General features: G+C 39.7%; 1 protein-coding gene across 1 annotated transcript in view; it reads right to left on the bottom strand.

The window, feature by feature from the left end:
• Positions 1-13349, bottom strand: part of MDN1 (midasin AAA ATPase 1) — a 178884-nt gene that overhangs the window by 75677 nt on the left and 89858 nt on the right. The window contains exons 33-41 of the mRNA XM_032274472.1: positions 12237-12434; positions 11284-11492; positions 10209-10331; positions 7591-7788; positions 5423-5530; positions 4864-5052; positions 1389-1478; positions 1021-1284; positions 620-881 (exon numbers count right to left, since the gene is read on the bottom strand). Coding sequence (XP_032130363.1) covers positions 620-881; positions 1021-1284; positions 1389-1478; positions 4864-5052; positions 5423-5530; positions 7591-7788; positions 10209-10331; positions 11284-11492; positions 12237-12434 — 1641 coding nt within the window. The remainder of the gene's footprint in view (positions 1-619; positions 882-1020; positions 1285-1388; positions 1479-4863; positions 5053-5422; positions 5531-7590; positions 7789-10208; positions 10332-11283; positions 11493-12236; positions 12435-13349) is intronic.

The following is a 13349-nucleotide window of genomic DNA, read 5'->3' as shown; positions in this document are numbered from 1 at the left end:
ATGTCTGATTTCTTCAGCCATAAGGAATCAACATTTTGTAATCAGTTACAAGTAGGCTTTGGAAATAAAGAATGACAAGCATAGTGACAGACCCAGCCTATGGGCCTTCAGGTTCAATCCTCCCTAAGGGCATGCTCACCACCACTCAGAAAGTGGCACCACAGAATGAGAGAAGTTTCCATGTTAATTGGATGGCATACAGAATGATGCATTTCTTCCATCTCCACATAAATGAATAAACACATCCTATGAATTCGGACTTCTATTCTTCAGTTTAAAATGCTCAATTTCCTGAGAAATTACCGAGTAAAAAAAAAGATAGCCAAGAATAATAAAAGTTTTACATGCTGTTTTATCATTATAGGTGATTACACATGAAATAAACCATAAAGCGTGGTAACCAATTATTTTCCTATTTGATTTTTTAGGATCAACTATTCTGAGTACTTTATCTCAGCTTCATTTTATTTTGTAGGCCAAACTTTCCCACAAGTTCTGATTGTTAGTAATCATTAAGTTAATACAAAATGTGAGCATTATATTTGTAAATCTATTATGTGTAAATGGACACAATACAAGCAATGGTAAGTGCCTGATACAGAGATCCAAATATACATACCTGCCTTGGAGTATGAGTTGATTTTATTGTTGAGTCGCTGCATAAGCAATAACACTGCTTCCAGTTTGTTGACAATCTCCAGCGTGATAGTTTTACCGCCTTCTCCAAGACACTTAGGCTTATAAGTCAGAAGGAAGTGACTCCAGGCTCGCAGCACGACTTCTGCATCGTCAGCACTGATAAGGAGGCTGTCCCGCAACAGTGCCCTTACAGCACCCTCTACCTTCTCCAGCAGCTGCCTCCAAGGTCGTATAAGATCAACCTGCAATTTCCAGAGGAAATGAACTCATCACAGGGTCAGAGAATACTGTTTTCTATACTCACTACCAACACAGAAGATCCTTAGTCAGACCACATGGTTTATTATGTTTTGCCCAAAAATATGAAGGCAGACCGGTTACCTGCTCAAATCCACCAAGCAGCTCAGTAGTATCCATTGCACTGTTCATAGCCATGATCTTTAATGTGTGGCCAGTAAGGTGTGCCAGAAGCTGGACCAGGCTGGTCTTGCCCACAGAGGCTGGGCCGACCAGGATGACCATCCAGCTCATCTGCACACACTTCATGATTGACTCCAGGGACTGGAACGACTGGTGCAGGAGCAACAGAGGACGGCGGGATGGGTGAGGAACACAGCTGCCACGGGAAAGGACCGAGTAGCCCAACTGCAAAGACATGCCAATGAGATTTCATAAGTGTGCCTGGTAGTGGGAGCAGAAGAAACCAATAAAAAATGTCAAAGGATAGAGGATTATCCTAGTCTCCTTACCTGAACATCATAGGGAGTGATACGAAATAGTCTGGTTCCCATGTATGGGTTGGAATTTGAACCAAACACATCCTTGAATACAGCAATGACCTAAAGGAAGAGGATAATGCTATAAAAACACAAATCACTCCACCTAATTCTTAGGCAAACTTTCTAGAAAACAAGCACAATGATAAGAGTCACTATTCTAAGAATGCTGGCCACAATTTCCTTATTGTTTTGAATTTTTTTCTTATAAAAAAAATCGACTGCATTTATTTAATTCTTTGGAATGAAAGTAAATTTGAGATTGAGAACATAGCAGTCATATCCCAACTATGTGAGATTTCAGTGAGAATGCAGCATAAATTAAACTGAAGCCATGGACTCTGTAATATTGAAATCTAGAGACAAAAAAGACTTGTTTGCTTTCATCAATACTACCTAAAAAGAGGACAGAACAGTAAAGACCATTTATTGACCATGTGCTATGAACCAAACACTGTATTAAGTACTTTGGGAGATTATTTCCGTTCCTTATACCCATGTAAAATGGTCATCATGTCCATTTTATATAGCTAAAACTCACAGAGTTACTGAATTTGCCCATGGTTGGTGACTGATTTTAAATCTAAGCCCGTCTGCCTCCAAAAACATGTTAACCCTCCAAATACTTATGTGGATATGAAAACCAAATTTATTCCTCTGATCAATTATTTACTGTTATCCTTTCGTCAGCAGTAATACTATTAGAAAAAGTTCTGTTAACTCTCTTTGACTTTGGATCTCTTTCAAAAATCTAAGGGTAATGGTGGAGGGGGATACAGGTATATAAAAAACGTTAATTTAGCCCATAACAGGAGGGAAAATTAGAGTCAAGAAAAAAAAGCATACAAAATTATATATCTAAAAAGCGGCAATACTCATAACAATTGAATACTGCACTGAAGTCAGAAAATAAAAATAATATAGATAAAATCATAATCAGTATCAAATCATTGGAATGAAACTAAAAGCAGCACAGGAAAGCATTCCTGTCACCTATCTCTGAGTTCAAGTGATACATGACCTCATGTTCCACACTAACCCATATAACCTCAATCCCTGATGTTTTACCAGAGGGTTAAAATTACAAACATTGCTACTCGGGTGGTCAAAGCAGGAGAATCGCTTGAACCCAGGAGGCAGGGGTTGCAGTGAGCCAAGACTGAGGCTTTGCACTCCAGCCTGGGCAACAGAGGGAGACTCCGTTTGGAAAAAAAACAAATTACAAACATTTTCCCAATCTAGCTCTTTGGTTTAGCTCTATAAAATCAAACTTCGGCTGGACGCAGTGGCTCATGCCTGTACTTCCAGCCCTTTGGGAAGCTGAGGTGGGTGGATCACGACGTCAGGAAACCATTCTGATCAACATGGTGAAATCCTGTCTCTACTAAAAATACAAATATTAGCTGGGTGTGGTGGTACGTGCCTGTAATCCCAGCTAGTCAGGAGGCTGAGGCAGAAGAATCACTTGAACCTGGGAGTCAGAAGTTTCAGTGAGCCAAGATCATGCCAGTGCACTCTAGCCTGGTGACAGAGCAAGACTCAGTCTCACACACTCACTCACACACACACACACACACACACACACACACACACACACATACACAGTCAAAATTCAATTTAACTGGACCCTTCTAGCTTTTATAGACTTTATCCTTCTATAATACTATTTTTCTTGATCTTGTCTCCCCTGCCAGAAAATGCCTATGTGGTCTACTACAATAACCCTGAACTGTAGGAGGATGGAAACCTCCACATGCCACAATGAGCCAGCACCTGACTAATCAATCATTCAACAACTGGCACGTATCTCGGTCATAAGTAATATACTACAGTAAATGAATGAGGAAATTAAAATACTAGCTGATCATGTGAATTATGTATCACTAAAGCTGTTAAAAACCACTAAGACTTTCTTCTAACCAAATGACTGAAAGCTACCTGCATATGATAAATGAGTTACTATGTGATCAGATTCTGAATACCACACTACAGAAGATCTGGGTGGCTGGCACAATAGCTCACACTTGTAATCTCAGCACTTTGGGAGGCTGAGGCAGAAAGATCACCTGAGCCCAGGAGTACAAGACCAGCCTGAACAACATGACAAGACCAAATCTCTATTAAAAGTAAAAACAAATTAGCCAGGCCCTGGTGGCATGTGCCTATAGTCCTAGCTTATCAGTGCGCTGGGGCAGGAAGATCCCTTGAGCCTAGGAGGTCAAGGCTACAGTGAGCCAGCATTGTGCCACTGCATTCCAGCATAGGCAACCAAGTGAGACTCTGCCTCAAAACAAAACAAAAACAAAAAAACACACAGAATGGGCAGCAGAATAAAAGGGGTGTCAAAGTCACGTGTGTTATGGGCCAGCCACATCTTCACATTTCAACAAGGAGGGTTACTGCTTCGAGTGCATGCATCTAGATATGTATTCATTTATTTTCAAACAGTGAAGTTTAATAGAAGGAAACAGCAGACAAATTGGAGAGGGCCTCAACTGGAAAGCTGGCTCTGTTACCTGTGGCACTCCATGTCTTTAAGCCTTGGATCTTCACCTATAAGAGGCCATGACAGCAACTCCTGCCTACAGCTACTGTGAGCATTCAGCAAGACAGGGTTTTAAATACCACAAACTAAAATGCACACATTATTACAATTCCTTACAGTGGGAATTCCAGTTTTACTTACAAACAGGTATTTTTATTTTCACTTAAACACAGAATATTCTCGCTTTCCATGATTATACTTTCTAGGTAAAACACTTTATAATTTGACATTTATTTAAAAACAAAACAAAACAGACAACTTTCCTCTTCTACTGATTATCACCTGTCTGCCTCCTCCTGCTTCTCACCTTGGTGCCTATAAAGATGATGAAGACTTAGTTCTTTATTACTGGAGGGTAATGTTGCTTTAACATTTATAATCATAGGGATTTGAATAGATCAGCAAATTATGCCCTCTAAAGCAAGTTACTCTATGTTATGGGACCCCATGATAGGAAAACATTTAGTTTGTTCTTTTAACTTTTAAATTTTGAAGGAGCTTTAATAGGCTTGCTAGCTGGGCGTGGTGGTTCATGCCTGTAATCCCAGTACTTTGGGAAGCTGAGGTGGATCACCTGAGGTCAGGAGTTCGAGACAAGCCTGACCAACATGGTGAAACCCCGTTTCTACTAAATATAAAACATTAGCCGGGCCTGGTGGCTCATGCCTGCAATCCCAGCTACTTAGGAGGCTGAGGCAGGAGAATCACTTGAACCTGGGAAGCAGAGGTTGCGGTGAGCCAAAATCGCTCTCTGGCACTCTAGCCTGGGAAGCAAGAGCAAAACTCCGTCTCAAAAAAAAAGAAAAAGAAAAAGTTTGCTATTGGTGTGAGTATATCCTTTCTCACCCACAGGAAATCAGCTTTCGGATGGAAAGAAGTACAAACAGCAAATGTGAAACTCACCTTTTCTTTATCTCCCTCAGTTCTCATTCTTTCACCATAGACCAAAAACACATGCTGACCAGGATCATAACACCCAGGGGACTGGTCAACCAGCATCAACTGGCACCAGCGGAAAAGGTCTCGGAGGTTGAATTCCCAGGGTCCTCCTTTTTGCCCCCATTTCTTCTCAACAGTCACTTCATGATCAATCTAGAAAGAAAACATCCTGATTGGGAAACATACCCTGCTTGCTACCAGGCAGTGCATTAAGTACTAGGAATGTATCACAAAAACATATGTAATCTGAAACGAGAATTAACAGGCTTGATTCAGATGCCTATTCCTCAAGACTTCCAAATGCCAGGCATACTCTCTAAGCAGTAACACTGGTAGCCACAACACAGAAATAAATTACTGGAAGCCTCCAATTTGTAGTGTGCCTTCCACTAGAAACCTGTAGAATTCAAAGTAATTGTTTTTAGTTAGAAATCCCGATAATTTGATAGAACCCTATGTTGAAAAAAATGCTGGTTTCAAATACAGCAAGAAAAAGAAAGAACCAATACATGTAGGTACTTACTTGGTTATTGAAGGCAACCATTTTCTTAACAATATTTTTCTCAATGGCTGGAAACAAAGTACTGGCAATGAACTCCATGTCAATTACTGTAAGGGGATCAACAAAGACCTAGAAAATCCAGAAATAACATGAAGAAACGCCTTTGTTTCTCTTTACCAAACACTAGAAATGACTACTACGTCTTATCATGTAAAATCTTTAACACCAAGTAACATTACATGAGAAATATACATGATTTTGTTACAGAAATTTGTTTTTCTGCATTTTGAGGATAAAGAATCATAACATCTTAATACAGCACAGTAGAGGTTCTGTTTTTAAGGTCTATTCTAGTGAATTAAAGAAAAAAAAAAAAGGCTGGGCGTGGTGGCTCACACCTGTAAACTCAGCACTTTGGGAGGCCGAGGTGGGTGAATCATGAGGTCAAGAGATCAAGACTATCCTGGCAAACATGGTGAAACCCCGCCTCTACCAAAAATACAAAAATTAGCTGGGTGTGGTGGCGCATGCCTATAATCCCATCTACTTGGAAGGCTGAGACAGGAAAATCACTTGAACCCAGGAGGCAGGAGCTGTAGTGAGCCAAAATCAAGCCACTGCACTCCAGCCTGGGCAACAGAGTGAGACTCATCTTAAAAAAAAAAAAAAAAAAAAAAAAAAAAAAAAGTGGAAAGGAAAAGGAGAAAGGAGAAAAGAGAAAGAGGAAAAAGGAGAAAAGAAAAAAAAGATACATGCAATTTATGTTTTAAAAACTGTTATCAGGCCGGGCACAGTGGCTCATGCCTGTAATACCAGCACTTTGGGAGGCTGTGGTGGGCAGATCATGTGTTTTAATAAAAACTACGTCATTAAAAATTTCTTATATATAATGTAAAATGCTTTTAAATCTGGGTGGTAGATATGAGTATTCACAATAAAATTCATTCAACTTTTCCATATGTTTGGATTTTTTTTTTTTTTTTTTTTTTGGAAACAAAGTCTCGCCCTGTCACCGAGGCTGGAGTACAGTGGCACAGTGTCGACTCACTGCAACCACCGCCTCCCGGGTTCAAGCAATTCTCTGCCTCAGCCTCCTGAGTAGCTGGGATTACAGGTGCCAGCCACCATGCCCAGCTAATGTTTGTATTTTTAATAGAGATGGGGTTTCATCATTTTGGCCAGGCTGGTCTTCGACTCCTGACCTTATGATCCACCCGCCTTGGCCTGACAAAGTGCTGGGATTACAGGCACAAGTCACTGCACCCAGCCTGAAAATTTTCTTAATACAACATTCTTTTTGTTTTTTGGTCTTTTTTTTTGAGACGGAGTTTCGCTCTGTTGCCCAGGTTGGAGTGCGGTGGCGAAACCTCAGCTCACTGCAACCTCCTCCTCCTGAGTTCAAGCAATTCTCATGCCTCAGCCTCCTGAGTAGGTGGGATTACAAGCGCCCAACACCATGCCCAGCTAGTTTTTGTATTTTTAGTTGAGACGGGTTTTCGCCATGTTGACCAGGCTGGTCTTGAACTCCTGACCTCAGGTGATCTGCCCGCCTCAGTCTCCCAAAGTGCTGGGATTACAGGCATGAGCCACCGTGCCCAGCCAATGAAACCTTCTTAAAAGATACTCAGCAAATTCTTAATCATAAGAAATTTAGAGATGTTTCCAAACCACTACAATGGCCAAACTCTGAAAATCTGTTGTTAAAACAAGTAAGCATACACAAACACATGTACCCCTCTACAAGTAAGAATAAAGGCATAAGAAACCAAAGTGTTAATAATGACTGACTGGGGAATAGTGGATTCTTATTCTTCATGGTAGCTTCCTGTTCCTTCTTACTTTTCTTTAGTTAAAATGCATTATTTTCATTGAAAATTTTTCTTACATGTTTCAATAGATCAGAGGGACAATTGAAAAGGTCCGAGATTGGACTTCATCCCAGAGTGCAAAGTAACAGAATCTTAAAGAGGCTGGGGAACTTTCTTCCAACTGTTAACACATCTAGTGTTCTGGGACAAAAGATGGACAGAAGCAATGTTGGGAATCAGCTGCATTACTATTGATCACATAAGGACAAGAAAGAGTATTGTTAAGCTCATTCTCATAGTGAACATCCTTAAAGGCTTTGTGATAGTGGTCTTATCCCCTCATAGTCTATCTTTGGTCTCTGCGGCAACAGCAAATCTTACCTGAGTGAATCTGTTAAGGAAAGACCTGGGCAAGCCTTTCCTCCCACCTCCTTGTCTAAAGGGATTTTGACACCCAAAAATCTTGGTCTTCTCATGCTGAACTTGAAAGCTCATTCCTAACTCAGGCACATAGATTTCTCCTCGGTGGTCAAAACAAGCATTGAGTCCTTCCAATACAGACTGAGAAGCCAGGTTAAGCTATTTAAAAAAGAAAGTACATATATTTGTCTCAAATATGCTGCACAACTGCAACAAAAAGCAGGGGGATAATATGCAGCAAAGAAAGGCAGTGTTATCTTCATAAGGTGGAATTTCAAACAATATTGATAACCTTCTATATTTTAGGCTGAGTTATGAGTTGTTTGTATTCATTCCATTATTCTTCTGTTTTGTTTCTGAGCTAGGGTTTCACTCTGTCACCCAGGCTGGAGTGCAGTGGCATGATCATGGCTCACTGCAGCCTCCAGCTCCAGGGCTCAAGAGATCCTCCCAGCACAGCCTGCTGCACAGCTGTGACCACAGACATGCATCACCACACTCAGCTAATTTTTTTTTGGTAGAGCCAAGGTGTCGCTATGTTGTCCTGGAAGGTCCCAAGTCCTGGGCTCAAGTAATTCTCTACCTTTAGCCTCTCAATGTTAGAATTATGGGCATGAGCCACCGTACCTGGCCAATTCTATTATTCTTTATTTCACATGTATGTTAAAGAGATTTTGGCTGGTATTTTATATAGCACATACATATGTGTATATACACATATGTATGTGTTAAATATGTATAAGTGTATATACATATATATGCATTGTTATATATATACACATATTAATAATCTTCAAACTAAATGCTCAAATTAAATTTTAAAGTTAAAAATTTTCTTAAAAGTTAAACTATATCCATTATATGCACCTGTATTAACCTGCTCTGTAAGTAATAACTTAAAAAATTTTTGCCAATACACAGATATTTCATTTTTACAATCTGAGTTTTTAAGATGCATAACACTAATTGACCAGGCATGGTGGCTAATGCCGGTAATCCCAGCACTTTGGAAGGTTGAGGCAGGTGGATCACTTGAGGCCAAGAGTTTAAGACCAGCTGGGCCAACATGGCAAAACCCTGTCTCTCATAAAAATACAAAACTTAGGTGTGGTAACGCACACCCGTAATCCCAGATACTCAGGTAGCTGAGGCAGGAGATTCGCCCAGGAGGAGGAAGTTACATTGAGCCAAGAATGCACCACTGCACTCCAGCCTGGGTGACAGACCGAGACTCTGCCTTAAAAAATAAAAAAGAAAGGTAAAGAAAAAGACATGTAACACTAATTGTAGAGAATAGATAAGGTTTGCTAACTCTTTAAACACTTTCCCATTTCAAACACTGAATAAAATCTCCAATGGGTTTCAAAGTCAGGATATAAACAACATAAAGTTAGTCAATACAGCTAATTTCCACCAACTTTGACAAGAACAATTACAAGGGGATCTTGTGCCAGAAATGAAAAGAGCTGAATGGAAGTCTTCAGATGAGTAGTTCAGAGCTCAGGGATGGGAAGCATGTGTGGTTTGTTGGTAACATAGAAAAAAAAGGAGATTGGGAAAATACAAATTAATAAAATACAAACAGGTAAAAATCAGAGCATACTACATTGGAATTTCAAGTGTCATGTTTACATAAGCACTACCAAGCACAAACACCTCTGTATATTCCCAAACAGAAAGCCACTCTTAGGTGTGTTTTATCTAGAATGTCTTGCAGTCCCTGAATGCAATTCCACTAAATGCTAAGTATCATCAGTAGCCTTCAGCTTTAAAACTAGGCTTTCTCTTTTCCTGGCTAATATATATTCTATCAGACATTCTGTTTAAAAAAAAAAAAAAAAAAAATCTGAAAAAAGGAAAAAAAAAATTCCTTCTCCTTGTTATCCCAAGAATAAAAGGCAGAAAGCTCAGCAACAGGAGTCCCACAGCACCCTCTCTGATGTTTGGACCCAGAAGTCTGAACCTGGGGAATCTGTTGCAGCCTGTATACAAAGTCTCACATGTGACACATTACTCAAATGATTTTAGCTGCACAAATATTTCTAGCCTTTTCCTGAATGCTGTACACCCCAAAATGACCCAGCTCCATATCACTAGCTGTCAGAGATTCAGTATTTAGCATGTTTTATGCTCTGCTCTTCCTTCTGATGAATAATTTACCCAATATGCACTTATAACTGATCATTTTCTTATTTTGGTAGGTCATTTTGTATGACTTTCCTCGGTCTTTCTGGTGCACTAATAAAACATGACGTGGTTGACACTCTTTGTAAAATGCCTCTGAAATAAATGCAGAAACAACAAGCCTGCCAGAGACTAAACTAGTGACAATGCAGTTTTCCTCTGAAGGGTAACTTTAAACAGTGGAAGAGTTTGTAGGTTTTATTATGTACAGGGGCTTCTGTATGTGTATTCCGCCAAGTGATCTTCCTTATTCTTAAAGGAAACTACAGAGGATCTTTTCATTAGAGAAAAGTCATCAGCGGAATGATCCACTGAGAAATGCTCTGGAGCTGTGAAAAGTATGACTGCTCCTCACACACATGATCCATCTTGGGCACAACAAACAGGCCCCTCACCTCATCCAACACCACCCAATGGCCTGCCTTCAAAGCTGCCAGTAAGGGGCCATCACGCCAGGCAAACTCTCCTCCCTTGCCACCTTCAACAGGTAGATCTGCTCCAAACAGGTCTGTGATGTCCTTTGAAAGGGGAAGAAATGGAGAAAAGCCAGTATTACTTTAAAAATCAACTGGATTCTAACACCCTAAATCTGAAATGACAAATACTTGGGGCTGGCACCACTGCTCTTCCTTCCTATACCCAGGATGAACTAACCAATCCCAGCCCTGTTTACTAGGAGCCCAAACATATCCCAAGAACTTTCTCAACATGCTCACATATCAATCAATTTGAGCTGGTGCTCTAGATTAATAGTTCTGAACATTGGCTGAACTTGGAATTCAACTGATGGGCTTAAAAAAACAACAAAACCCCATTCCAAAGGATTCTCATTCAATTTGTCATCTGTACCATAATTTCCTTCGATTGTTGAAAGTAATTTTATTTCTTTTTTTTTTTTTTTAATTTAAGCAAAAAATTAAGTAGGGTTATAGTACAGTAAATACCAAAGTAGATAGATAATTCTCTCTCAAAAGAGGATTCGAATAAAGCATGCAGAGATTTAATATTTTAGGTGTCAGCAATTAACAAATCCAAAGAAGATTTAGTTTGGAAGGTCATGTTTCTATGGTCCTTATTATGATATGAAATATTTGAGGATACAGGCCAGGCACCATGACTTGTATCTGTAATCTCAACACTTTTGGAGGTGCCAAGGCCTGGATCATTTGACATAAGGAGTTTGAGACCAGCCTGGCCAACATGATGAAACCCATTTTCTACTAAAAATACAAAAATCAGCCAGGCGTGGTGGCAAACACCTGTAATCCTATTGACTGAGGAGACTGAAGCAAGAGAATCATGCCACTGCACTCCAGCCTGGGCAACAGAACGAGACTCTGTCTCCAAAAAAAAAGAAAGAAAAATTTGAGGATACTCATAATATAACCCTTTCTGATTAGAAAATTATAAATTGACACAGACATTATTATCTATAGCTATCTCCATCAGCTGTAGGATGACTGAACTTACCGTTTGCTCTGACAAGTTGATCCTAACAAGGGTATTTCCCGAAGCCTTTGCTAATGCTCCCACCAAACTTGTCTTGCCAACACCAGGGGAACCCTCCAGGAGAATGGGTTTCTTCAGTTTTGTTGCTCTTAGGAGCCTCTGTGCATTCATAGCCGTGGTCCCTGCACTGAGTGCATAGTCTGCAATATTATTCCTGTGTAGAACAGGTCCTTAAGTGGAGAAAAGGAAAGCCATATATAAGTGGGATATCACCAAATCATATGTAAACATCAACTCAAGATTTTTAGCATTGACCACGTGGCCTATCAGTTACTGAGGTACCATTTGCGGTGAAAATGTTCAATCCCTATTTCAATATTGCTCCACCTTTAGATCCATAAAATGCTTTATAGGAACAGCCAATATTACGTTTTCTTCAACTGTGCCTACTACACAGATCTCTCCATCTCCCACACACATACATGGACATAAGTCTAATTGCAAATACACACCTCTCCTTTCACAACCCATACCTTGAATCACTGTATGTACTTGGACAATTTACCTTCATAGTTACTTTCCTTAAGAACCAAGTGTAAGCTATAGTATAGTTCTATAATTAAGATACATTATGGCGTAATTGGTCTTTACAAGCCACTTAAAAGTTTATTGTCAACATTAGCAGAGTTTAGAGCTTTACTAAAGGAAAGTTCCTATTGTGGGAACCAACTAATAAAAAGATAAGCAATGTATAAGACAATCTATTTATAGACTGAAGTCTCTATTTCCCCCTATTTTTATATGCCAGTTATGTATTTTCAACCATTTACACAATTATGTTAAGTCCCAAGTCAGAATCTAACTCACTTAGTACAAAAATATGAGTATTACACATTAAAACTAAGTCACAATAAAAGCCAAATATCTATGATCTATAGAAAAGGAAAATTCATTTTTTAAAAAATCATTCTTACCCCTTGGTATAAAAAACGGATGAATTCCCCAAAGGTTATCTATCCCAGTAAATTCTTTGGCCTTCATTCTGTCATAAATCTTCAATTCATTTTTCTGATATTCTGTAAGTCGTACTATCTTGGCAAGCCTCTTGATTAGAAATTTCAGACATTCTTTTCGTGCCAAGAGGGCTGTACCAAACCCAGACGAAGTTACCCCTGAAAGACAGAGGGTCAGTCCATGACGCAACAGCACAACACCAAGCTTTACCACCATTCAGCAGGAGCTCTAGTACGGGTTCCTGGAAAAAATAGGCCTCGGCAAAACTGCAGCCTAAATGTGATTTCTAGCGTAAGCAGTCCTACAGAAGAAGTCTGACACCCACCCACCCCCAATTAAGCAGCAGCTCATTCAGTAAAGTACTCTAGTCACTCAATGATAAGTCAGCCTAGAAGAGTACCTCATATGGCACTAGTAACCATGTTGATTTATATTTCAAATCTTAATGACTGAAAAACCAAATCATAGTGATTTTTATGACATTAAAACAAAATATTCAGGCCCATTATCAAAAAATGACTATTCATGTTAAAAAATTAGCCAGTGCTTCTATTCACAGTAGCAAAGACTTGGAACCAACCCGAATGCACATCAATGATAGACTGGATAAAGAAAATGTGGCACATATACACAATGGAATACTATGCAGCCATAAAAAAGAATGAGTTCATGTCCTTTGCAGGGACATGGAATGGATAAAGCTGGAAACCATCATCCTCAGCAAACTAAAACAGGAACAGAAAACCAAACACTGCATGTTCTCACTCTTAAGTGGGAGCTGAATAATGAGAACGCATGGACACAAGGAGGGGACCCTCACACCCTGGGGCCTGTTGAGGGATAGAGGGCAAGAGGAGGAAGAGCATTAGGACAAATACCTAATGTATGTGAGGCTTAAAACCTACATGATGGGTTGATGGGTGCACCAAACCACCATGGCACAAGTATATCTAGGTAACAAACCTGCACATTCTGTACATGCATTCCAGAACTTAATAAATTTTTTTAAAAAAAGAAGTAGCCAGTGCTTCAGAAGCAAGGACATTTTCAGCAGTCTTTACTCATAATCACCA

The sequence above is a fragment of the Sapajus apella genome, unplaced genomic scaffold, assembly GCF_009761245.1.
Source record: "Sapajus apella isolate SASKATOON/1434 unplaced genomic scaffold, GSC_monkey_1.0 scaffold6, whole genome shotgun sequence".
Taxonomy (NCBI): domain Eukaryota; kingdom Metazoa; phylum Chordata; class Mammalia; order Primates; family Cebidae; genus Sapajus; species Sapajus apella.
Note: the sequence above shows the minus strand (reverse complement) of the source record. Positions and strands in the feature narration are given on the sequence as shown.